At 38.7% G+C, this 25,999-nt stretch overlaps 1 protein-coding gene across 3 annotated transcripts in view; it reads left to right on the top strand.

Moving 5' to 3' along the window:
* The window catches only part of LOC128220720 (uncharacterized), a 42,078-nt gene extending 19,974 nt beyond the window's left edge, over positions 1-22,104 (top strand). For 2 of the 3 annotated variants that reach the window (XM_052929217.1, XM_052929219.1), the window contains exons 4-11: positions 885-961; positions 1,776-1,821; positions 1,959-1,994; positions 3,660-3,728; positions 16,711-16,844; positions 17,063-17,204; positions 18,138-18,283; positions 19,490-22,104. In XM_052929217.1, the coding sequence (XP_052785177.1) occupies positions 885-961; positions 1,776-1,821; positions 1,959-1,994; positions 3,660-3,728; positions 16,711-16,844; positions 17,063-17,204; positions 18,138-18,283; positions 19,490-20,406 (1,567 nt within the window). In that variant the 3' untranslated portion in view covers positions 20,407-22,104. The remainder of the gene's footprint in view (positions 1-884; positions 962-1,775; positions 1,822-1,958; positions 1,995-3,659; positions 3,729-16,710; positions 16,845-17,062; positions 17,205-18,137; positions 18,284-19,489) is intronic. The other variant, XM_052929218.1, reaches the window with a different exon arrangement.
* The last annotated feature ends 3,895 nt before the right edge of the window (positions 22,105-25,999 follow it).

Raw genomic sequence — 25,999 nt, 5'->3', positions numbered from 1 at the left:
ATTACAGGTGTACCTTGTAGTCCTCACCCACTCGTACCCACTTTCAGTGCCTCTTGTAGTCCTAGCACACTCGTACCCATTACAGGTGTACCTTGTAGTCCTCACCCACTCGTACCCACTACCAGTGCCTCTTGTAGCCCTAACACACTCGCACCCATTGCAGGTGTACCTTGTAGTCCTCACACACTCGCACCCATTACAGGTTTACCTTGTAGTCCTCACATACTCGCCCCCATTACAGGTGTACCTTGTAGTCCTCACACACTCGCACCCATTACAGGTGTACCTTGTAGTCCTCACACACTCGCACCCATTACAGGTGTACCTTGTAGTCCTCACACACTCGTACCCATTACAGGTTTACCTTGTAGTCCTAAAACACCCGTACCCACTCGTTTCCATTACAAGTGACTCTTGTAGTGCTAGCACATACGTACACACATGTATCCATTACAGGTGTCTCTTGTAGTCCTAACCCACTCGGTTCCATTACAAGTGACTCTTGTAGTGCTAGCACATACGTACACACATGTATCCATTACAGGTGTCTCTTGTAGTCCTAACCCACTCGGTTCCATTACAAGTGACTCTTGTAGTGCTAGCACATACGTACACACATGTATCCATTACAGGTGTCTCTTGTAGTCCTAACCCACTCGGTTCCATTACAAGTGACTCTTGTAATGCTAGCACATACGTACACACATGTATCCATTACAGGTGCCTCTTGTAGTCCTTGACTAAGCAGCCATATTTGTATTGATATATAGATATATAATATATAGAGAAACGTAAAACGTGCATACGTTAAACAAATTTAGATAAAACATTGTGAAACAATACAACAATTAACAATCAAAGCTGTAAGTCTCTGTATTTTGCAGGTTACTGCGGGCTAGACAACAGAGGACAAACTCGGCGCCCGTCAACGCCTACGACATACGCAGGGAAAATAACAGACGTAAGTGCCTGCAACCACTAGCTTTTCACGTATACATGACCAGAAGAGGTTGACGTATATACTAATATTATATGAGTTTATAAATGAAAGTCTAACCAAGTGTCATAACAACTGGATTGAAAGTGTCAACAGTTTTGTTTTTTGATTAAAATTAAACTTGGACAGAGACTAGTTTACATAGACAAACTCTGAGTAACGATGCAGATTGAATAGAATATGTTGCATCTAGAACATCTACTCAATTTTGACATCAAATATTGATGCAAAATACTGTCATAATGCACCGTGTTAACAAGGTTACATAAAACGTATTGACTTAATATTTGGACGAACATGGCCAAAACGTGAGCCTTACCCAGATTTTGTAGACGAACATGGCCAAAACGTGAGCCTTACCCAGATTTTGTAGACGAACATGGCCAAAACGTGAACCTTTCCCAGATTTTGTAGACGAACATGGCCAAAACGTGAGCCTTACCCAGATATTGTAGAGGAACACATTCGGCCAGCATTCAGTTAATTTTGGGCTATTTGTGTGATAATAACCATGAGGACGGACGACGAAAACAACGATGAGTCATCAGTCTCATTACAGCACCATGCTCGTGAAATTGTTCTCATATGAGCTGTATGACAGTAAACGTGAACCTGTGGGTGGCAGCAATGTAAATTAGACTTTCGTTTCGTCAAAAATCGGTCAAATATTTGATAATATTTGATGTGTGTTATGAACGATTTACAGCTTTGCCTTTAACCATTTTGCTTTATATTTTGAGTAATTCAATCCTGACTTTTATTCTTTATTTTTTCTCAGGAGCCGAGGAAGTCCGAAATCATTCGATTTTCCAAACCTCGAAAGAGTACGTATAAACTTGTTATATCTTCTGTCGTTTAAAATTCGGTTTAATAAATTAATAATATTCGTTATGTTTTGTAATATGCAGTTCTGCACAATAATCTGATGTAATGTTATACAGGTGTTAATATTTTATTACAGTGTATTTGAAAGGGAGCAAACTCGTATAAGTTACAGGTATATAAATACATCCACGGTTGTTCTCCCTTCTCTCCCTCTCTACCCCTCCCCCAATTTCCCTGTAACATATCATATTTTGTGTTTGTTTACTACATAGATATTTCAAAACATATCAACCAAAACTCTTAAAACTTTAAGGAAATTGTATTAAAACAATCTAAAAGAAATTCTGAATGCACATTTATATAAAGATAATAAGAAAATAATGCATATGTAAAGATATAATCCGAATTAAATTAATGCTGGTCTCTCACAGATTGACAGTTTTTTCAGAATTAGCTTATTATGGGATCAATGTCTTCAAATCATTTATGCAAGATAACTCACAATGGAACAGATCTCAATTCTTTGGAAAACTGCCGAAGTGTTCATTTTTCTTAAAGTGTAACATTCCTTTTTGAACGTAAATATGAAAAATCCGATCTGATCTTTTTTGTCAGAAGCTTTATATCACTGGTTTACGCATTCCTAGTAAAAAAATAATAAAAAAGTTGTCAAAACGGCCAATTTGTGAGAGAGCAAAAAATGAATGCTATTAAAGCTGCACTCTCACAGATGTACCGTTTTTACCTTTTTTGTCTTGGAAAGAGCAAATATTTGCGTAAATATCTGCATACCAATGATAAAAGATTGCTGACAAAAGATCAGATCGCAGATTTTCATATTTCCGTTCGAAAATTACTGTTTTATGGCTTAAACCGTTACTAACGGTTTACAAAAATGCATAAAACATCAATTTTTGAACTTGAATATAAAAATCTGCGATCTATTTTTTTGTCAGCAGTCTTATATAACTGGTTTCAATGCATTCTCGCAAAAATTGACTCGTTCCAAGACAAAAAATAAAAAAGTTGTCAAAACGTTCATTCTGTGAGAGTGCAGCTTTAAAAGAACGTATTATGAAACTCATTGGGTCCACTGTACAACAAACACACAATATATGTTGACGTTAATCTTCTCCGTATGGTTTTATTCATGGTATCAATGGTGTTAAACTTTTTTCGCATTTTATACTTTTTTAACCCTTTGATGTTATGTACTTTAGTCCTCCTAGAAAATTTCTTACCTCAAAATATCACTTGACATGTTCTGTTTGATTCCTCAAATGGATTGCACTGTCTTGTTTTCTTTTGTCCATACAGCTTGAATGCACAAACATCCTTTTTATCATAAATTATATTTTATCATGATTCAAAGCCCGAAACACCGCCTTAGGCCTGGCTAAATTACACAATTCAAACTGGGCTATTAACCGCTGTTCAATATATAACGCTTTAAGATATATCGTAAAAGTAAAATGATTATCAAAATATTTTTATAATAATGTAAGAAAAGAAAATAAACCACACAAACACGAACAGTTTATTCGTTGTTTATACAAACATTCTAAAACATATTTATTTTATTTTTTACATTTTTTGATGTGTTTGTATTTTTTATTTTTTTATTTATTATTTAGGCGTTGTTATTATATAATAATGCATCACATTCTTTAAAACAACACGGAACACGAAACAAACATCCAGAAAATTCCCGATTGGGGTCCGCTTCCATTAAAAGATCGACGTCAGTTCGCTTTGATGCGGCAGACTTTCTGGATTCGAGCCCAACTCAAGGCGTTCTGAGTTTATCATTCTAATAATTGTAACATTATTTCTTTAGGTACCTAAACATCTATGCATCAGACGGGGAGACGGTGCATTCCTTTCTCACCGGAGCAAGATATAACAGGTACAATCAGCTGATTTGACAGGTACAATCATGTTATATGACAGGTACAGCCACGTGATATAACAGGTACAATCACGGGATACAATCACGTGATATAACAGGTACAATCACGGGGTTCAATCACGTGATATAAAAGATACAATCACGTGATATAACAGATAAAATCACGTGATATAACAGGTACAATCACGTGATATAACAGATACAATCAAGTGATATAACAGGTACAATCACGTGATATAACAGATACAATCACGTGATATAACAGGTACAATCACGGGGTATAACATATACAATCACGTGATATAACAGCTACAGTCACGGAGTATAACAGGTACAATCACGGGGTATATTAGATACAGTCACGGGGTACAATCACGTGATATAACAGGTACAATCACGGGGTATAACAGATACAGTCACGGGGTACAATCACGTGATATAACAGGTACAATCACGTGATATAACAGGTACAGTCACGGGGTATAACAGGTACAATCACGGGATATAACAGGTACAATCACGGGGTATAACAGATACAGTCACGGGGTATAACAGATACAGTCACGGGATACAATCACGTGATATAACAGGTACAATCACGGGGTATAACAGATACAATCACGGGGTATAACAGGTACAATCACGGGGTATAACAGATACAATCACGGGGTATAACAGGTACAATCACGGGGTATAACAGGTACAATCACGTGATATAACAGGTACAATCACGGGGTATAACAGATACAATCACGGGGTATAACAGGTACAATCACGGGGTATAACAGATACAATCACGGGGTATAACAGATACAATCACGGGGTATAACAGGTACAATCACGGGGTATAACAGATACAATCACGGGGTATAACAGGTACAATCACGTGATATAACAGATACAATCACGGGGTATAACAGGTACAATCACGGGGTATAACAGGTACAATCACGGGGTATAACAGATACAATCACGGGGTATAACAGGTACAATCACGGGGTATAACAGGTACAATCACGGGGTATAACAGATACAATCACGGAGTATAACAGGTACAATCACGGGATATAACAGATACAATCACGGGGTATAACAGATACAATCACGGGGTATAACAGGTACAATCACGGGGTATAACAGGTACAATCACGGGGTATAACAGATACAATCACGGGGTATAACAGGTACAATCACGGGGTATAACAGATACAATCACGGGGTATAACAGGTACAATCACGGGATATAACAGGTACAATCACGGGGTATAACAGGTACAATCACGGGGTATAACAGGTACAATCACGGGGTATAACAGATACAATCACGGGGTATAACAGATACAATCACGGGGTATAACAGGTACAATCACGGGATATAACAGGTACAATCACGGGGTATAACAGGTACAATCACGGGGTATAACAGATACAATCACGGGGTATAACAGATACAATCACGGGGTATAACAGATACAATCACGGGGTATAACAGGTACAATCACGGGGTATAACAGGTACAATCACGGGGTATAACAGATACAATCACGGGGTATAACAGGTACAATCACGGGGTATAACAGATACAATCACGGGGTATAACAGGTACAATCACGGGGTATAACAGGTACAATCACGGGGTATAACAGGTACAGTCACGGGGTATAACAGATACAATCACGGGGTATAACAGGTACAATCACGGGGTATAACAGATACAATCACGGGGTATAACAGGTACAATCACGGGGTATAACAGATACAATCACGGGGTATAACAGGTACAATCACGGGGTATAACAGATACAATCACGGGGTATAACAGGTACAATCACGGGGTATAACAGATACAATCACGGGGTATAACAGGTACAATCACGGGATATAACAGGTACAATCACGGGGTATAACAGGTACAATCACGGGGTATAACAGATACAGTCACGGGATACAATCACGTGATATAACAGGTACAGTCACGGGGTATAACAGATACAATCACGGGATATAACAGGTACAATCACGGGGTATAACAGATACAATCACGGGGTATAACAGGTACAATCACGGGGTATAACAGATACAATCACGGGGTATAACAGGTACAATCACGGGGTATAACAGATACAATCACGGGGTATAACAGGTACAATCACGGGGTATAACAGATACAATCACGGGGTATAACAGGTACAATCACGGGATATAACAGGTACAATCACGGGGTATAACAGGTACAGTCACGGGGTATAACAGATACAATCACGGGGTATAACAGGTACAATCACGGGGTATAACAGGTACAATCACGGGGTATAACAGATACAATCACGGGGTATAACAGGTACAATCACGGGGTATAACAGGTACAATCACGTGATATAACAGATACAGTCACGGGGTATAACAGATACAATCACGTGATATAACAGATACAATCACGGGGTATAACAGGTACAATCACGTGATATAACAGATACAGTCACGGGGTATAACAGATACAATCACGGGGTATAACAGGTACAATCACGTGATATAACAGGTACAGTCACGGGGTATAACAGGTACAATCACGTGATATAACAGATACAGTCACGGGGTATAACAGGTACAATCACGGGGTATAACAGATACAGTCACGGGGTATAACAGGTACAATCACGTGATATAACAGGTACAATCACGGGGTATAACAGGTATAGTCACGGGGTATAACAGGTACAATCACGTGATATAACAGATACAGTCACGTGATATAACAGGTACAACCACGGGGTATAACAGATACAATCACGGGGTATAACAGGTAAAACCACGGGGTATAACAGATACAATCACGGGGTATAACAGGTACAATCACGGGGTATAACAGGTACAATCACGGGGTATAACAGATACAATCACGTGATATAACAGATACAGTCACGTGATATAACAGGTACAACCACGGGGTATAACAGATACAATCACGGGGTATAACAGGTACAATCACGGGGTATAACAGGTACAATCACGGGGTATAACAGGTACAATCACGTGATATAACAGGTACAATCACGGGATATAACAGATACAATCACGGGGTATAACAGGTACAATCACGTGATATAACATGTACAATCACGGGGTATAACAGATACAATCACGTGATATAACAGGTACAATCACGGGGTATAACATGTACAATCACGGGGTATAACAGGTACAATCACGTGATATAACAGGTACAATCACGGGATATAACAGATACAGTCACGGGGTATAACAGGTACAATCACGTGATATAACAGATACAATCACGGGGTATAACAGATACAGTCACGGGGTAAAACAGATACAGTCACGGGGTATAACAGGTACAATCACGTGATATAACAGATACAGTCACGGGGTATAACAGATACAGTCACGGGGTATAACAGGTACAATCACGTGATATAACAGATACAATCACGGGGTATAACAGATACAGTCACGGGGTATAACAGATACAGTCACGGGGTATAACAGGTACAATCACGTGATATAACAGATACAGTCACGTGATATAACAGATACAGTCACGGGGTATAACAGATACAATCACGGGGTATAACAGGTACAATCACGTGATATAACAGATACAGTCACGTGATATAACAGATACAATCACGGGGTATAACAGATACAATCACGGGGTATAACAGGTACAGTCACGGGGTATAACAGGTACAATCACGGGATATAACAGATACAGTCACGTGATATAACAGATACAGTCACGTGATATAACAGATACAATCACGGGGTATAACAGATACAATCACGGGGTATAACAGGTACAATCACGGGATATAACAGATACAGTCACGGGGTATAACAGATACAGTCACGTGATATAACAGATACAGTCACGTGATATAACAGATACAATCACGGGGTATAACAGATACAATCACGGGGTATAACAGGTACAATCACGGGGTATAACAGATACAGTCACGGGGTATAACAGATACAGTCACGGGGTATAACAGGTACAATCACGGGGTATAACAGATACAATCACGGGGTATAACAGATACAGTCACGGGGTATAACAGATACAGTCACGGGGTATAACAGGTACAATCACGTGATATAACAGATACAGTCACGTGATATAACAGATACAATCACGGGGTATAACAGATACAATCACGGGGTATAACAGGTACAGTCACGGGGTATAACAGGTACAATCACGGGATATAACAGATACAGTCACGGGGTATAACAGGTACAGTCACGGGGTATAACAGATACAATCACGGGGTATAACAGATACAATCACGTGATATAACAGGTACAATCACGGGATATAACAGATACAATCACGGGGTATAACAGATACAATCACGGGGTATAACAGATACAATCACGGGGTATAACAGATACAGTCACGGGGTATAACAGGTACAATCACGGGGTATAACAGATACAATCACGGGGTATAACAGATACAGTCACGGGGTATAACAGGTACAATCACGGGATATAACAGATACAATCACGGGGTATAACAGATACAGTCACGGGGTATAACAGATACAATCACGGGGTATAACAGATACAGTCACGGGGTATAACAGGTACAATCACGGGATATAACAGATACAGTCACGGGGTATAACAGATACAGTCACGGGGTATAACAGGTACAATCACGGGATATAACAGATACAGTCACGGGGTATAACAGATACAGTCACGGGGTATAACAGGTACAATCACGTGATATAACAGATACAATCACGGGGTATAACAGATACAGTCACGGGGTATAACAGATACAGTCACGGGGTATAACAGGTACAATCACGTGATATAACAGATACAATCACGGGGTATAACAGATACAGTCACGGGGTATAACAGATACAATCACGGGGTATAACAGATACAATCACGGGGTATAACAGATACAGTCACGGGGTATAACAGGTACAATCACGTGATATAACAGATACAATCACGTGATATAACAGATACAATCACGGGGTATAACATGTACAATCACGGGGTATAACAGGTACAATCACGTGATATAACAGGTACAATCACGTGATATAACATGTACAATCACGTGATATAACATGTACAATCACGGGGTATAACAGGTACAATCACGGGGTATAACAGGTACAATCACGTGATATAACAGGTACAATCACGGGATATAACATATACAATCACGGGGTATAACAGATACAATCACGGGGTATAACATGTACAATCACGTGATATAACATGTACAATCACGTGATATAACATGTACAATCACGGGGTATAACAGGTACAATCACGGGGTATAACATGTACAATCACGTGATATAACAGGTACAATCACGGGATATAACATATACAATCACGGGGTATAACAGATACAATCACGGGGTATAACATGTACAATCACGTGATATAACAGGTACAATCACGTGATATAACAGATACAGTCACGTGATATAACATGTACAATCACGTGATATAACATGTACAATCACGTGATATAACAGGTACAATCACGTGATATAACATGTACAATCACGTGATATAACATGTACAATCACGTGATATAACAGATACAATCACGTGGTATAACAGATACAATCACGGGGTATAACATGTACAATCACGTGATATAACAGGTGCAATCACGTGATATAACAGGTACAATCACGTGATATAACATGTACAATCACGTGATATAACATGTACAATCACGGGGTATAACAGGTACAATCACGGGGTATAACAGGTACAATCACGGGGTATAACAGGTACAATCACGTGATATAACATGTACAATCACGGGATATAACATATACAATCACGGGGTATAACAGATACAATCACGGGGTATAACAGATACAATCACGTGATATAACAGGTACAATCACGTGATATAACAGATACAGTCACGTGATATAACAGGTACAACCACGGGGTATAACAGATACAATCACGGGGTATAACAGGTACAATCACGGGGTATAACAGATACAATCACGGGGTATAACATGTACAATCACGTGATATAACATGTACAATCACGTGATATAACATGTACAATCACGGGGTATAACAGGTACAATCACGGGGTATAACATGTACAATCACGTGATATAACATGTACAATCACGTGATATAACATGTACAATCACGTGATATAACATGTACAATCACGTGATATAACATGTACAATCACGGGGTATAACAGGTACAATCACGGGGTATAACATGTACAATCACGTGGTATAACATGTACAATCACGTGATATAACAGGTACAATCACGGGGTATAACAGATACAATCACGGGGTATAACAGATACAATCACGTGATATAACAGATACAATCACGTGATATAACAGGTACAATCACGGGATATAACAGGTACAATCACGGGATATAACATATACAATCACGGGGTATAACAGGTACAATCACGGGGTATAACAGGTACAATCACGGGATATAACAGATACAATCACGTGATATAACATGTACAATCACGGGATATAACAGGTACAATCACGGGATATAACAGATACAATCACGGGGTATAACAGGTACAATCACGGGGTATAACAGGTACAATCACGGGATATAACAGATACAATCACGTGATATAACATGTACAATCACGGGATATAAAAGATACAATCACGTGATATAACATGTACAATCACGTGATATAACATGTACAATCACGGGGTATAACAGGTACAATCACGGGGTATAACAGGTACAATCACGGGGTATAACAGGTACAATCACGTGATATAACAGGTACAATCACGGGGTATAACAGATACAGTCACGGGGTATAACAGGTACAATCACGTGATATAACAGGTACAATCACGGGGTATAACAGGTATAGTCACGGGGTATAACAGGTACAATCACGTGATATAACAGGTACAATCACGGGGTATAACAGGTATAGTCACGGGGTATAACAGGTACAATCACGTGATATAACAGGTACAATCACGTGATATAACAGGTACAATCACGTGATATAATCACATTATATAACAGATACAATCACGGGGTATAATCACATTATATAACAGGTACAATCACGTGATATAACAGGTACAATCACGGGATATAACAGATACAATCACGGGGTATAACATATACAATCACGGGGTATAACAGATACAATCACGTGATATAACAGGTACAATCACGTGATATAACAGATACAGTCACGTGATATAACAGGTACAACCACGGGGTATAACAGATACAATCACGGGGTATAACAGGTACAATCACGGGGTATAACAGATACAATCACGTGATATAACAGGTACAATCACGGGATATAACAGATACAATCACGTGATATAACAGATACAATCACGGGATATAACAGATACAATCACAGGGTATAACATGTACAATCACGTGATATAACAGATACAGTCACGTGATATAACAGGTACAATCACGGGATATAACAGATACAATCACGTGATATAACAGGTACAATCACGGGATATAACAGATACAATCACGGGGTATAACATGTACAATCACGTGATATAACAGATACAATCACGTGATATAACAGGTACAATCACGGGATATAACAGATACAATCACGTGATATAACAGGTACAATCACGGGATATAACAGATACAATCACGGGGTATAACATGTACAATCACGGGATATAACAGATACAATCACGGAGTATAACAGATACAGTCACGGGATATAACAGGTACAATCACGTGGTATAACAGATACAATCACGGGGTATAACAGATACAATCACGTGATATAACAGGTACAATCACGGGGTATAACAGATACAATCACGGGGTATAACAGATACAATCACGGGGTATAACATGTACAATCACGGGATATAACAGATACAATCACGGAGTATAACAGGTACAGTCACGGAGTATAACAGGTACAATCACGTGGTATAACAGATACAATCACGGGGTATAACAGATACAATCACGTGATATAACAGGTACAATCACGGGGTATAACAGATACAATCACGGGGTATAACAGATACAATCACGGGGTATAACATGTACAATCACGTGATATAACAGATACAATCACGGGGTATAACAGGTACAATCACGTGATATAACAGATACAATCACGGGGTATAACAGGTACAATCACGGGGTATAACAGATACAATCACGGGGTATAACATGTACAATCACGTGATATAACAGATACAATCACGTGATATAACAGGTACAATCACGGGATATAACAGATACAATCACGTGATATAACAGATACAATCACGGGATATAACAGATACAATCACGGGATATAACAGATACAATCACGGGGTATAACAGGTACAATCACGGAGTATAACAGATACAATCACGGGATATAACAGATACAATCAAGGGGTATAACAGGTACAATCACGGGGTATAACAGGTACAATCACGGGGTATAACAGATACAATCACGGGGTATAACAGGTACAATCACGGAGTATAACATGTACAATCACGGGATATAACAGATACAATCACGGGGTATAACAGGTACAATCACGGGGTATAACAGGTACAATCACGGGGTATAACATGTACAATCACGGGGTATAACAGATACAATCACGGGATATAACAGGTACAATCACGGGATATAACAGATACAATCACGGGGTATAACAGGTACAATCACGGGATATAACAGGTACAATCACGGGGTATAACAGATACAATCACGGAGTATAACAGATACAATCACGGGGTATAACAGATACAATCACGGGATATAACAGGTACAATCACGTGATATAACAGGTACAATCACGGGGTATAACAGATACAATCACGGGGTATAACAGATACAATCACGGGATATAACAGATACAATCACGGGATATAACAGGTACAATCACGGGGTATAACAGGTACAATCACGGGATATAACAGATACAATCACGGGGTATAACAGGTACAATCACGGGGTATAACAGATACAATCACGGGATATAACAGATACAATCACGGGGTATAACAGGTACAATCACGGGGTATAACAGGTACAATCACGGGGTATAACAGATACAATCACGGGGTATAACAGATACAATCACGTGATATAACAGGTACAATCACGGGATATAACAGATACAATCACGGGGTATAACAGATACAATCACGGGATATAACAGATACAATCACGTGATATAACAGGTACAATCACGGGATATAACAGATACAATCACGGAGTATAACAGATACAATCACGGGATATAACAGATACAATCACGGGGTATAACAGGTACAATCACGGGGTATAACAGGTACAATCACGGGGTATAACAGATACAATCACGTGATATAACAGGTACAATCACGGGGTATAACAGATACAATCACGGGGTATAACAGATACAATCACGGGATATAACAGATACAATCACGTGATATAACAGATACAATCACGGGGTATAACAGGTACAATCACGGGGTATAACAGATACAATCACGTGATATAACAGGTACAATCACGGGATATAACAGATACAATCACGGGATATAACAGATACAATCACGGGATATAACAGATACAATCACGGGGTATAACAGATACAATCACGGGATATAACAGATACAATCACGTGATATAACAGGTACAATCACGGGGTATAACAGGTACAATCACGGAATATAACAGATACAGTCACGGGGTATAACAGGTACAATCACGTGATATAACAGGTACAATCACGGGATATAACAGATACAATCACGGGGTATAACAGATACAATCACGGGATATAACAGATACAATCACGTGATATAACAGGTACAATCACGGGATATAACAGATACAATCACGGGATATAACAGATACAATCACGGGATATAACAGATACAATCACGGGGTATAACAGGTACAATCACGGGGTATAACAGGTACAATCACGGAGTATAACAGATACAATCACGTGATATAACAGATACAATCACGGGGTATAACAGGTACAATCACGGGATATAACAGATACAATCACGGGGTATAACAGGTACAATCACGGGATATAACAGATACAATCACGTGATATAACAGGTTCAATCACGTGATATAACAGATACAATCACGTGATATAACAGGTACAATCACGGGGTATAACAGGTACAATCACGGGGTATAACATGTACAATCACGTGATATAACAGGTACAATCACGGGGTATAACAGGTACAATCACGTGATATAACAGGTACAATCACGGGGTATAACAGATACAATCACGTGATATAACAGGTACAATCACGTGATATAACAGGTACAATCACGTGATATAACAGATACAATCACGTGATATAACAGATACAATCACGTGATATAACAGATACAATCACGGGGTATAACAGATACAATCACGTGATATAACAGATACAATCACGTGATATAACAGGTACAATCACGTGATATAACAGATACAATCACGTGATATAACAGGTACAATCACGGGGTATAACAGGTACAATCACGGGATATAACAGGTACAATCACGTGATATAACAGGTACAATCACGGGATATAACAGATACAATCACGTGATATAACAGGTACAATCACGTGATATAACAGATACAATCACGTGATATAATTGGTACAATCACGGGATATAACAGATACAATCACGTGATATAACAGGTACAATCACGTGATATAACAGATACAATCACGTGATATAACAGGTACAATCACGGGGTATAACAGATACAATCACGGGATATAACAGGTACAATCACGGGGTATAACAGGTACAATCACGGGGTATAACAGGTACAATCACGTGATATAACAGGTACAATCACGGGGTATAACAGATACAGTCACGGGGTATAACAGGTACAATCACGTGATATAACCGATACAGTCACGTGATATAACAGGTACAATCACGGGGTATAACAGGTACAATCACGGGGTATAACAGGTACAATCACGTGATATAACCGATACAGTCACGTGATATAACATGTACAATCACGGGGTATAACAGGTACAATCACGGGGTATAACAGGTACAATCACGTGATATAACAGGTACAATCACGGGGTATAACAGATACAATCACGTGATATAACAGGTACAATCACGGGATATAACAGATACAATCACGGGGTATAACAGGTACAATCACGGGGTATAACAGGTACAATCACGGGGTATAACAGGTACAATCACGTGATATAACAGGTACAATCACGGGGTATAACAGATACAATCACGTGATATAACAGGTACAATCACGTGATATAACCGATACAGTCACGTGATATAACAGATACAATCACGGGGTATAACAGGTACAATCACGGGGTATAACAGGTACAATCACGTGATATAACAGGTACAATCACGGGGTATAACAGATACAGTCACGGGGTATAACAGGTACAATCACGTGATATAACCGATACAGTCACGTGATATAACAGGTACAATCACGGGGTATAACAGGTACAATCACGGGGTATAACAGGTACAATCACGGGGTATAACAGGTACAATCACGGGGTATAATCACATTATATAACAGCTACAGTCACGGGGTATAACAGGTACAGTCACGGGGTATAACAGGTACAATCACGGGGTATAACAGGTACAATCACGGGGTATAACAGATACAATCACGTGATATAACAGGTACAGTCACGGGGTATAACAGGTACAATCACGGGGTATAACAGATACAGTCACGGGGTACAATCACGTGATATAACAGGTACAATCACGGGGTATAACAGATACAGTCACGGGGTACAATCACGTGATATAACAGATACAGTCACGGGGTATAACAGGTACAATCACGTGATATAACAGATACAGTCACGGGGTACAATCACGTGATATAACAGATACAGTCACGGGGTATAACAGGTACAATCACGTGATATAACAGGTACAATCACGGGGTACAATCACGGGATATACCATATACAGTCACGGGGTATAACAGGTACAATCACGTGATATAACAGATACAGTCACGGGGTACAATCACGTGATATAACAGGTACAGTCACGGGGTATAACAGGTACAGTCACGGGGTACAATCACGTGATATAACAGGTACAGTCACGGGGTATAACAGGTACAATCACGTGATATAACAGATACAGTCACGGGGTATAACAGGTACAGTCACGGGGTATAACAGGTACAATCACGTGATATAACAGATACAGTCACGGGGTATAACAGGTACAATCACGTGATGTAACAGATACAGTCACGGGGTATAACAGATACAGTCACGGGGTATAACAGGTACAGTCACGTGATATAACAGATACAGTCACGGGGTATAACAGGTACAATCACGTGATATAACAAATACAGTCACGGGGTATAACAGGTACAGTCACGGGGTATAACAGGTACAATCACGTGATATAACAGATACAGTCACGGGGTATAACAGATACAGTCACGGGGTATAACATGTACAATCACGTGATATAACAGATACAGTCACGGGGTATAACAGATACAGTCACGGGGTATAACAGGTACAATCACGTGATATAACAGATACAGTCACGGGGTATAACAGGTACAATCACGTGATATAACAGATACAGTCACGGGGTATAACAGATACAGTCACGGGGTATAACAGGTACAATCACGTGATATAACAGATACAGTCACGGGGTATAACCATAGGTGGCGATATCAGTCAGAGTCGATACAAAAAAGTGCTGGGATATTATTATATAAAGCTATCCTCAACCCAGAACTGTAAGCAAAACAAACCCGTCAATTGTCACCGGAAGTCCTTTTTACCTTGATAAAATGTATGAACAGTTGCTAGTGAATTTCCTATTTGTAATCTGCACATGCCGCAAGACAATTCTGCCGTACCCATCATTCACGTCAGTGATGTTATCATACTCTTTCCATATTCAAGGGCACGTCTCCTGGATTCCAAGGGCCTTACAGTGTACGGTGTCTATATGCCGAGGGAGAACCCTACCGACTGTTTTATCACGGGGTCGCGGCGTTTCAAGGACCACGGTGAAGAAATTCCTTCAGCCCCACCGGGTAAGATGAGCCTATATCATATTAAGTGTTTAATGAGTATTTGTATATTCATGTATTGATACTTAAATTGTTACCAGTTAAGATCAATAAGTAAAGACTCCCAAATGAATACCCGACCCCTCCGAAACAATATCATTTTTACTTCCAATGATTTTTTTTTCGAGAACAAGTTTGGCTCCACATGCATATCGTGTATTCTGAATATTTATATATGTTAGATTCGCCTCGTTCGGAAACGGACGAGACACTGTCGCCTTCCATGTCACGGTCACCGTCCTCTAGACCTGTTGTCATTCACTCGAGGCCCGGCACAAGCAACCGTCCATCCACAAAACAGTCGTCAAGACCTCCGTCCAACAGGTGAGTCCGACGTCTATCTGTTATATCAGCGGCCAGATCACGAAAGACCTCAACACCCTCACATCAAGCAGTCATCTAGATTCACGTTTAACAGGTGGTTTTGGCGTCTATCTGTTATACCGGCGGTCATGTAACAGGTGGTTTTGGCGTCTATCTGTTATACCGGCGGTCATGAGAAAAAATACCATTCTCCATTAGAGACTAAGAGTTGTCATTTAGTCCAGCGTATAACTGTTGTCCAGGCGGTCATATCAAGACCTCCTTCCCACCAAGTAGTCTACCAGACCCGTGTTTAACAGGTGAGTCCGGCGTCTATCTGTTATACAGGCGGCACTGTTAAGAAAGACCTCCCCTCCCTTCCACCAAACATCTATGCAGACTTGCGTGTAACAATTGAGTCCTGCGTATATATGGTATACAGGGGGCCACGTCAGTACCACTTACCCTCTAGTGCCGCGTCATACAGCTCTGTTTTCAGTTAAAACTAACAGTCGCACACGTTAGGTAACGTTTGCGATCTGGTTCCCCGCTTGCAATGTATGTGCACATAAATTACAGGGAAACAAAACAAAACAGTGTGCTAACGTGAAGCAACTATTAAGCTTTACTGCATACAAATCTAGAGCTGGCGAGTCCGGGGTATGGCTGTTATGCAAGCCGCCGTGTTTGGACCACCCTTTCATTCCTTGAAGTTTTTTAAGACCAAAGTCTAAAACGATCTGGGTTTTTCTTCTTGAATTCAACAAATTAGATGTTTTGCAGTCTAAAATGAAACAAGCTTCGAAGATTGCTAACAGGAGTATTTAAGCAGATATCAAAATTAATGTGGTGATAAAGAATATCAAAATTTATACTTTTACGAGTAAAACACATATATGAACTTTTTATTTGATGACAGGTACAAAGTATTGTATTCGTTTTATTCTCATATAGGAGGTCCCGGGGTGGCTCCTCCCGTCCAATCAGCGGAAGCGGAACCGGCAGCATGCGCTCCCAACCGCGGCCCCCGGAAAGTCCGAGGCGGGAGTTGCCCCTTCCCAACGAGGTCACACTGGAGATGCCCGACCATATCAATAAAGGTAAGATAGTACAGATAATAGTTTATTAGTTATTTTCAAACTAATTATGACGTGAGCTATCCGTAGATCGAGTTGTCGCCAGTTGAATCGGCCTTCAGAAATCGTGCCATCCTCAAACATGTACTTTGTTTCGTGGCCAGCCCGACTCACCATCCATTGCACAGACTCAGATCTGGCAAAACAAAGGTTAGACTGATCTTTTGTAGAGTTTAAGTGATCATGAATATTCCTGTGATTTTTTTCTGTTTCTACTTGAAAAAACAACAACAATGTGTATTAGGATGGCCCAGTTTAAAGCAGTTTCAATCCTATTTTGAAGGTTTCCAAATAAAATTACAAGACATCTGGTAATAAGTCGAACTAGCGACTATTTAAGTCCAATTAACGTCTCAAGGCTAGCCGAACAGATAACCAGCTCTTGTTCTTAGAATATCTATTTCATACACGATGGAACTATAGTAAGATTTCTTCGTAAACTGCACTGCTATGTTCCAATGCTATCCCATGTTAACCCATGATATCTCATGCTATCCCATGCTATCCCATTACTAACAACGGGGACACGTTATCAATTAGCGTTCGACAATATGTCGTTAGATCAAGATTTTCAATTAAATATTTAGCGAGTGTCTCAAATCTGAACGAAAGTTCTACACCCCATGGACGGTTTAAATAAAACATTTGAAGTCTGTTCTTAAGTCTTATGTTGTCCGGTAAGCGCAGTTGTTAGCGCAAGGCGACCCGGGTTCGATTCCCGGCCTGGCATGTGAGTTTGGTTAGTGGTCACCAAGCCGGACAAGTGGGTTTTCACCGGGTATTCCGGTTTGCCCCACAACACAAGACCACACTCTCGCGCAACATTATGCCAACGAGAATGACTTGACTTAAGCTTTCATAGCTTTCTTCTCAATCGTTGTGGAATATATATTGTTTAAACTTAAGTCGATTTCTTAAATTTCGCATAGTCAAATTAAAACAAATATCAATACAATAAACGAATGCATATACAATAAGGTAAATGACGATCAGGAATTTCAGATACTGTCTAGATATAATATCACATGATGAGTGAGATATTATCTTAAGAAAATGACTTAAAATAGGAAAATATGTTTTATGAATACCACCTCTGTTCCATTTCCATTCATTGACGATGTAGAGTTCTGCAAAGAAATTGGATTTCATCATAGTGACATTACCTTTCAGGAAAATCAGGCGTGTATGTAACTCTGAAGGGTCAGAAGATGATAGAATCAGTGGACTCCAAGCTTCCGAGAGTGACAGGCGTCTCTCTGCCCAAGATCAACAAGCCTCGTGATCATATGGATGAGATGATGTTCGCCAATCAGCCACCGCCGACACCGGTCGATACCTCCATAGCGGAAACAGAAAAGCACAGGCCTGAAAAGGTGGCAAGCGAACGCTCAATAGATCAGAATGATGAAAATATCAAAGCGGTGGAAAAGGAGACTGCTAAACAGGTTGCTGATGGTGGTGGAAGGAAGGAATTTAATGTAAATGGTGATGTATCTGAGAATGAGAAAAAAGGTGACAAACAAGAGAATGTTGGTGAAAAAGGAGATAACAAAGAAAATGAAAAGGTTATAAGTGAAACTATAGTTGTAGAAAATAAACTAACGGATAATAAATCTATGGAAATTGGTCCAATTAAGAAAGTGAACTTTAGTGATCTCCAGACACCAGAAGATTTAACTCAGGAAATTACAGAACGCAAGGACATTGGTGATTTGCCTGACGATGACGAAAAAGTAACAGAACAAGTAATTGAAAATGCAAAGAAAGATGATAATGTTGTTTTCTTTGTAACTGAAGGGGAAAAAGAGGAACAAGAAGAGATGGATGACAAAGAGACCGATATTGAAACAGTTAAAGTTGCTGCGACAAAGGACAGTGAGAACAGTGGGCAAGTCGAGAGTCGCGATCAGACTGAATCTAATGATAACAACAGTACTAATGAAACAGAAAACACTGTTGAAGATGTGATAAAAGTGGAAATATCTGAAACTGAAAAGAAGGAACTAGTGGCTAATGATGGGGATGATGAAAATGATGAACAGCAGCCGGTTACGTCAGAGGATTACCCATTTGGTGATAAGAAATAGAACTGTGTTAGTGATATTGTTTGTAGGAAATGAGCAATAGTAGTAAGAGGGATGGTTTATTATTAAATATTGCTACGGAATGCCTTGTAAACTTGAATTGTATTTTAACTGCTTGTTGCCAATAGGGCATATGTTTAATGGGTATTGTCTATTATGTATGTGGCTATACTTGTGCCAAATCATTATAAAACCAACATATTTATTTTAGAATGTTTCATGTGCCAACGAGATTGCAGACGACAAACTGGCACTTTGCCTGGTATCTCAACGGTGAAGCATGTGCCTTAAGTAATCTGCCACAAATAAGTTCTATGATAGCTTTATTAACCTGTATTAGTACATTAAATGTTGATACCTAATGACTCCATTTCAAAGTATTTGCTTACTGATTTCTAGTATAAAAAGTGCATCATAAGAAAAATTAAAACCGTTTGTATATACACTCCTTCATACAATTGAATTCGGACGTAATGACATATAATATGTGCTCAACAGGCAACTAAAACTCACGTATGTGTGGGCCGGGCATCTTAATGTGGACTAACTGCATCTATTCGTTATTTCATTGGTGACGGAACTGACCAATCGCTACTTCTCGGCCATTTCCGTATTTGTTCGGAAGTATAACTCATAAGTAATAACCAGATTCTGGTATTAACCTATCCACATTGTACTGCTGTCTAACTTCTTATAAACATTACTTATCCATTGAACAACTTGCATAAACCACATAATAATGGATAAATCCTTAATTTGTTTGTCATGTACCGTGACTAGCTGTCTATTTTCAATATGGCGTCCTACATATTACTACTAGGTATGTTTTAAAACATGTAGCCAAACTTGTTTCGGTAAAAAAACTTACATATACTATCAATGAATCGTCATAAGTGATACATATAGTTTACATTTTTCTTAGAATAATGATTTTGTTATTATTTTAATAAATATTTGTGAAATTCAATGTCTACTGTAGTCTGTTCATGAATGTTCATTTGTGGTTTACCTTTGTTAGAATGGATAAACTTAATAAAGAAAAGAACTGATATGCAATTAATCATTGAACAATTTTTAAGTCTATTTTATGCAGGGATTTTGTATATTTATACGGCAAACGCTTATTGATTTACATTGGTAAAATAACTTTGTACGGTCATTCGGAACTCTTCGGCCACTTTTATCGAAAACAACCCCGAATACATCAGTTGAGGAAGTTCGTAAATTTTTAAATTACATGTATATCATTAATTAAATATAGTGTGTATTTATTGATCTAAGTTTAAATTGATTGTCAGTGAAGTGTATAATTGCATACATTATTTAGATTCCCAACAGTTAAGTCAAAAAGTTAAAATGCTTAATAAAAGAACAATGCGATCTACTTGCAGCGAACTTAAACGTACCACTTTTTGAGCATGTAAACCGTCCAAATTCACCCGAGGTTGTTTTCGATGAAAAATGGCCGAGGAGCTCCGAATGTTTGTACGATATGCCGACGACACACATACTTGTATATACACAGTATGGTCCTCATAGATATTTTCTTTGCAATTGTTAATCATTCAAGGTTTCAAGGGAAACACAATATAATCTTTAGAAGATTTATGTTTCGTAATTATTTTTTTTGTACATTTTGTATACGTAATAAAACTAGAAAACGAAATGTTATACTAAAAGAAATAAAAGAAATAAATGTTTTTCTTTGTGTTATTTTACAGTACATTTGATAAATATATGTGTGTTCAATTTACCACAAGGAAATTAGACAACGGTTATGTACGTATATACAAAACTTTGACTAAATTGATAAGAATAGTAGAATGTTTATCGATTTATTTTCTTAATATGTAAACTGTATATGTATGGGATATCGACTAACCATTTTAGGTATTTGATGGCCCCTTTGTCAAAGGGGTCAGTTTGACAAGCCGTGCTGTCAAAGAAAACAATAAAAACGCCGATTGAGCTATCAATAATCGGAAAAGTTACAGTTTCATTATCGCTGTTATGGGCATATTCGTAATGGTGTCTATTTAGTCTCTTTATTATGGTAATGTTTTACGTTCATTTAAGTGTCGCTCAGACAAAAATAACGTTGGTCATCTGATTATAATACTAATAAGGTGTTTGCAGAAGATGAAGACGGAAACACGTTAAAGCTATATTGTTTATCGATAAACGTATTAAATAAGTGTACATACAAAGATTTGATTGTGAGCAATTTGATAATACTGGTAATCAGTGATCCTGGTTCCATGCTGGGCGTGTCTCTGTCGTTTCTATTGTAACATAAAAAGTCAAAGACGCAAGGATATATTTTTTAGAGGATAAAATTAACAATTTACTCCTCCTGGACGCTATCCGTCGTTGATTACATGGTTCCCCGCTCTCCAGCACTGAATACACCATGAGTGACAACGCCAACGGACGGACGAACGTGATAATGGGGTACGGCTGCTCCTACCCGCCGCCCCGGGCTGGTACCCGGCGTTCCAGTCTGTGGAACATGAACGAGGTGAGTTATATAGTTATGGTAGATAGCTGTGAAATAGATATGCCAGTACGATGAAAAAATGTCCAGTACCATATAAAAACGGACCGTAAACGATCGCCAAAAACCGAGTAAATGGTAAAAAAACAGCTGGATATTGAAACCAAATCACTCGTCTTATATCTGTCATTAATTTGAAAACCTTAAATTAAATAAAACAATATTTCATTATTTTCAGTACTAAAGGTTGAGGAATGACTTTGATCAGTCTTAATGTTTTGACATTTATGAGCAAAGTTGAAGTAATTTTATGTGAGTTCGTGTAGTGTTGAAGCTTAGCGCGCAAAATCGCAAAGCGATAAAGGAGAGTACTGCGTTCGGAACTATTTTTTACCTCACAAGAAGTATTGGGAGTACTTTCATTTTTAAAAAAAATATTGATCTCAAAATCAAAGAGCCTACGCGATGAGCTATAAATAATGCTGTTAGACAAAACATATTCAAAGACTTGTCGATGCAAAATCTACAAGTATAAAAAATAGAATTCAAACTTATGAAATCTCGTTTTGCTTCAACGTGTTAATGCTGGTTTAGATAGAAATAAAAGTGAACAAAAAAGCATTTTGAAAAAGAACATTACAGATCATCACATTTAAATATTCGAACTGATTTATAGTTGTAACACATGCATTCAAACGGCAATTCGCCATCATACGAACGCAAATTTACTTGGCAATTATCTTAAGATGTCAAACGCGTCTCAGGTGTATGTATGTTACTGGGACAACGTAAACTGACCATGGCGTCAATGACCGCCATGTTCATGCTAAAACACACTTCAGTATAAAACGTATACCAAGTTAATCATCATATCATCATCATCGTCATAATAATAATAATAATAATAATAATAATAATAATAATAATAATAATGCTCGTAATTAAATAAGTATAATCTTCACCAATATTTCTACTACTACTACTACTACTACTACTACTACTACTACTACTACTACTACTACTCCTACTACTACTACTACTACTACTACTACTACTACTACTACTACTACTACCACTACCACTACCACTACCACTACTACTACTACTACTACTACTACTACTACTACTACTACTGCTGCCACTGCTGCTGCCACTGCTACTACTACTCCTACTATTACCACTACCACTACTACTACTACTACTACTACTACTACCACTACCACTACCACTACTACTACTACTACTACTACTACTACTACTACTACTGCTGCCACTGCTGCTGCCACTGCTACTACTACTACTACTACTACTACTACTACTACTACTACTACTACTACTACTACTACTACTACTACTACTACTACTACTACTACTACTACTACTACTACTACTACTACTACTACTACTACTACTACTACTACTACTACTACTACTACTACTACTGCTGCTGCTGCTGCTGCTGCTGCTGCTGCTGCCACTGCTGCTGCCACTGCTGCTGCCACTGCTGCTGCCACTGCTACTACTGCTGCTGCTGCTGCTGCTACCTATATTACTAATATTACTTCCTTTACCATTGTTACTGCAACTAAACAGCAACTTATACAAGCAACAACAACAAAAAAACAACATTTCTATTACTACTTCTGCTACTGCATCTCTTGCTGCTGCTGCTACTACTTCTTCTGCTTCTCTTTGTTGCCACTTCTTCTACAACTTCTACTTTCACTTCAAGTCCTATAAACTGTTTTTTTCTACAAATACAATCATAATGATTTTAAAATACTTTGTGAATATTTAACTTAAGATGGTAATTGAAATGAAGCGGAATAATAACTTGCGCATTGCGGATATTGCGGCCATCTCAAGGGCGTATGAACAATCATCGTAACACCAAGATCTTTAGGTAAATAGTTTGTCAGGGGTTTCCATTTTCTCTTAAAGCTCTTCGTGCTGATAAAGTTTTCATAACTTATTAAAAATGCTCCTTCGAAAAAGCGATCGCAATATACGTGGCTGCAATGATACTGTCCATTGGCTAAAGTTCTGTGTTTTCATTTGTTATCATTTGTATAATTATCATAACAAGGTCGCTGAGCCAGCCAACGTACCGGAATTCCCAATTACAAAATAATAACAACTTCGCAAATGTAGTATGATGTATTCCCCAATGAAACGCCTATAAAACCAAGCCGCCAGGGGTGGTATTCACGTTGACCAAAGAGAAGGATGTCAGAGGTTGACATGTACATGTGTCAACAGCCACCTTCCCTAGACGTGAACACGTCTGTTCACGCCCTCACTCTGTCTGCCATAATAATACATACTTTAATGAAGTTACATATTATTTGTTGATTTTATCTCACTCAATATCTGTTTTTGTTCAATCCCGAAATGCTCAATGATTCTCAAAAAAAAATTCACGTTTTACAAAAGAGTTTGTATATCAAACTTCGTTACTAATGTTTTCTCATTGCCTGTTGACGTCATTTCCTTTAATTGCGTAAACAATACTCTCCAAATGTTTCTGTCGCTTACCTTTTCTTTTTCATCCAGTGTTTGTAATTCTTTTCCTGTTATATTTTATCTTATCACTGATGTTGAAATATTTGGTTTCTTATGATCTGCCATATCTTTATGTTGTTACATTTCTGTTATATTTTTTTCTGCTATTTGTTCCTGTTTGTTAGTTTATTTGAGTTTATAAAGGTCTGCCCTTGCCTTCTTGTTGCGTAAAGCTCAGCCGTGACGCCATCATGACTTAAATTGTGTTGAAATGCCATAAGAGAGAAGCGACTGTAAGTTTAAGTCAAATATAGATATAAGAAGACTTGACAAAACAAAGTCAGATAGGATAGATCCGGGTGCGATACCCTAGCACTCTTGGATATTTGCCGTGCTCGGTGTAAAGCACGCTGTAGTGGCCACTCAGAGTCCAGTATTTTTGATAAACCCGCATCTTTGTATGATAAGCTCGCCTCTGCCTAACAGTTGCATGTCTGTTGATAGTTCAGTTATTGATTAGATTCAAGATCGTGTGCGTATGAGTATGAATGTAATAAAGCATTAAATACATTACACTGACAACATTACGTTGGCGACACC

The sequence above is a fragment of the Mya arenaria genome, chromosome 15 (genome assembly GCF_026914265.1).
Source record: "Mya arenaria isolate MELC-2E11 chromosome 15, ASM2691426v1".
Taxonomy (NCBI): domain Eukaryota; kingdom Metazoa; phylum Mollusca; class Bivalvia; order Myida; family Myidae; genus Mya; species Mya arenaria.
This window is presented reverse-complemented; position numbering and strand designations above follow the sequence as displayed.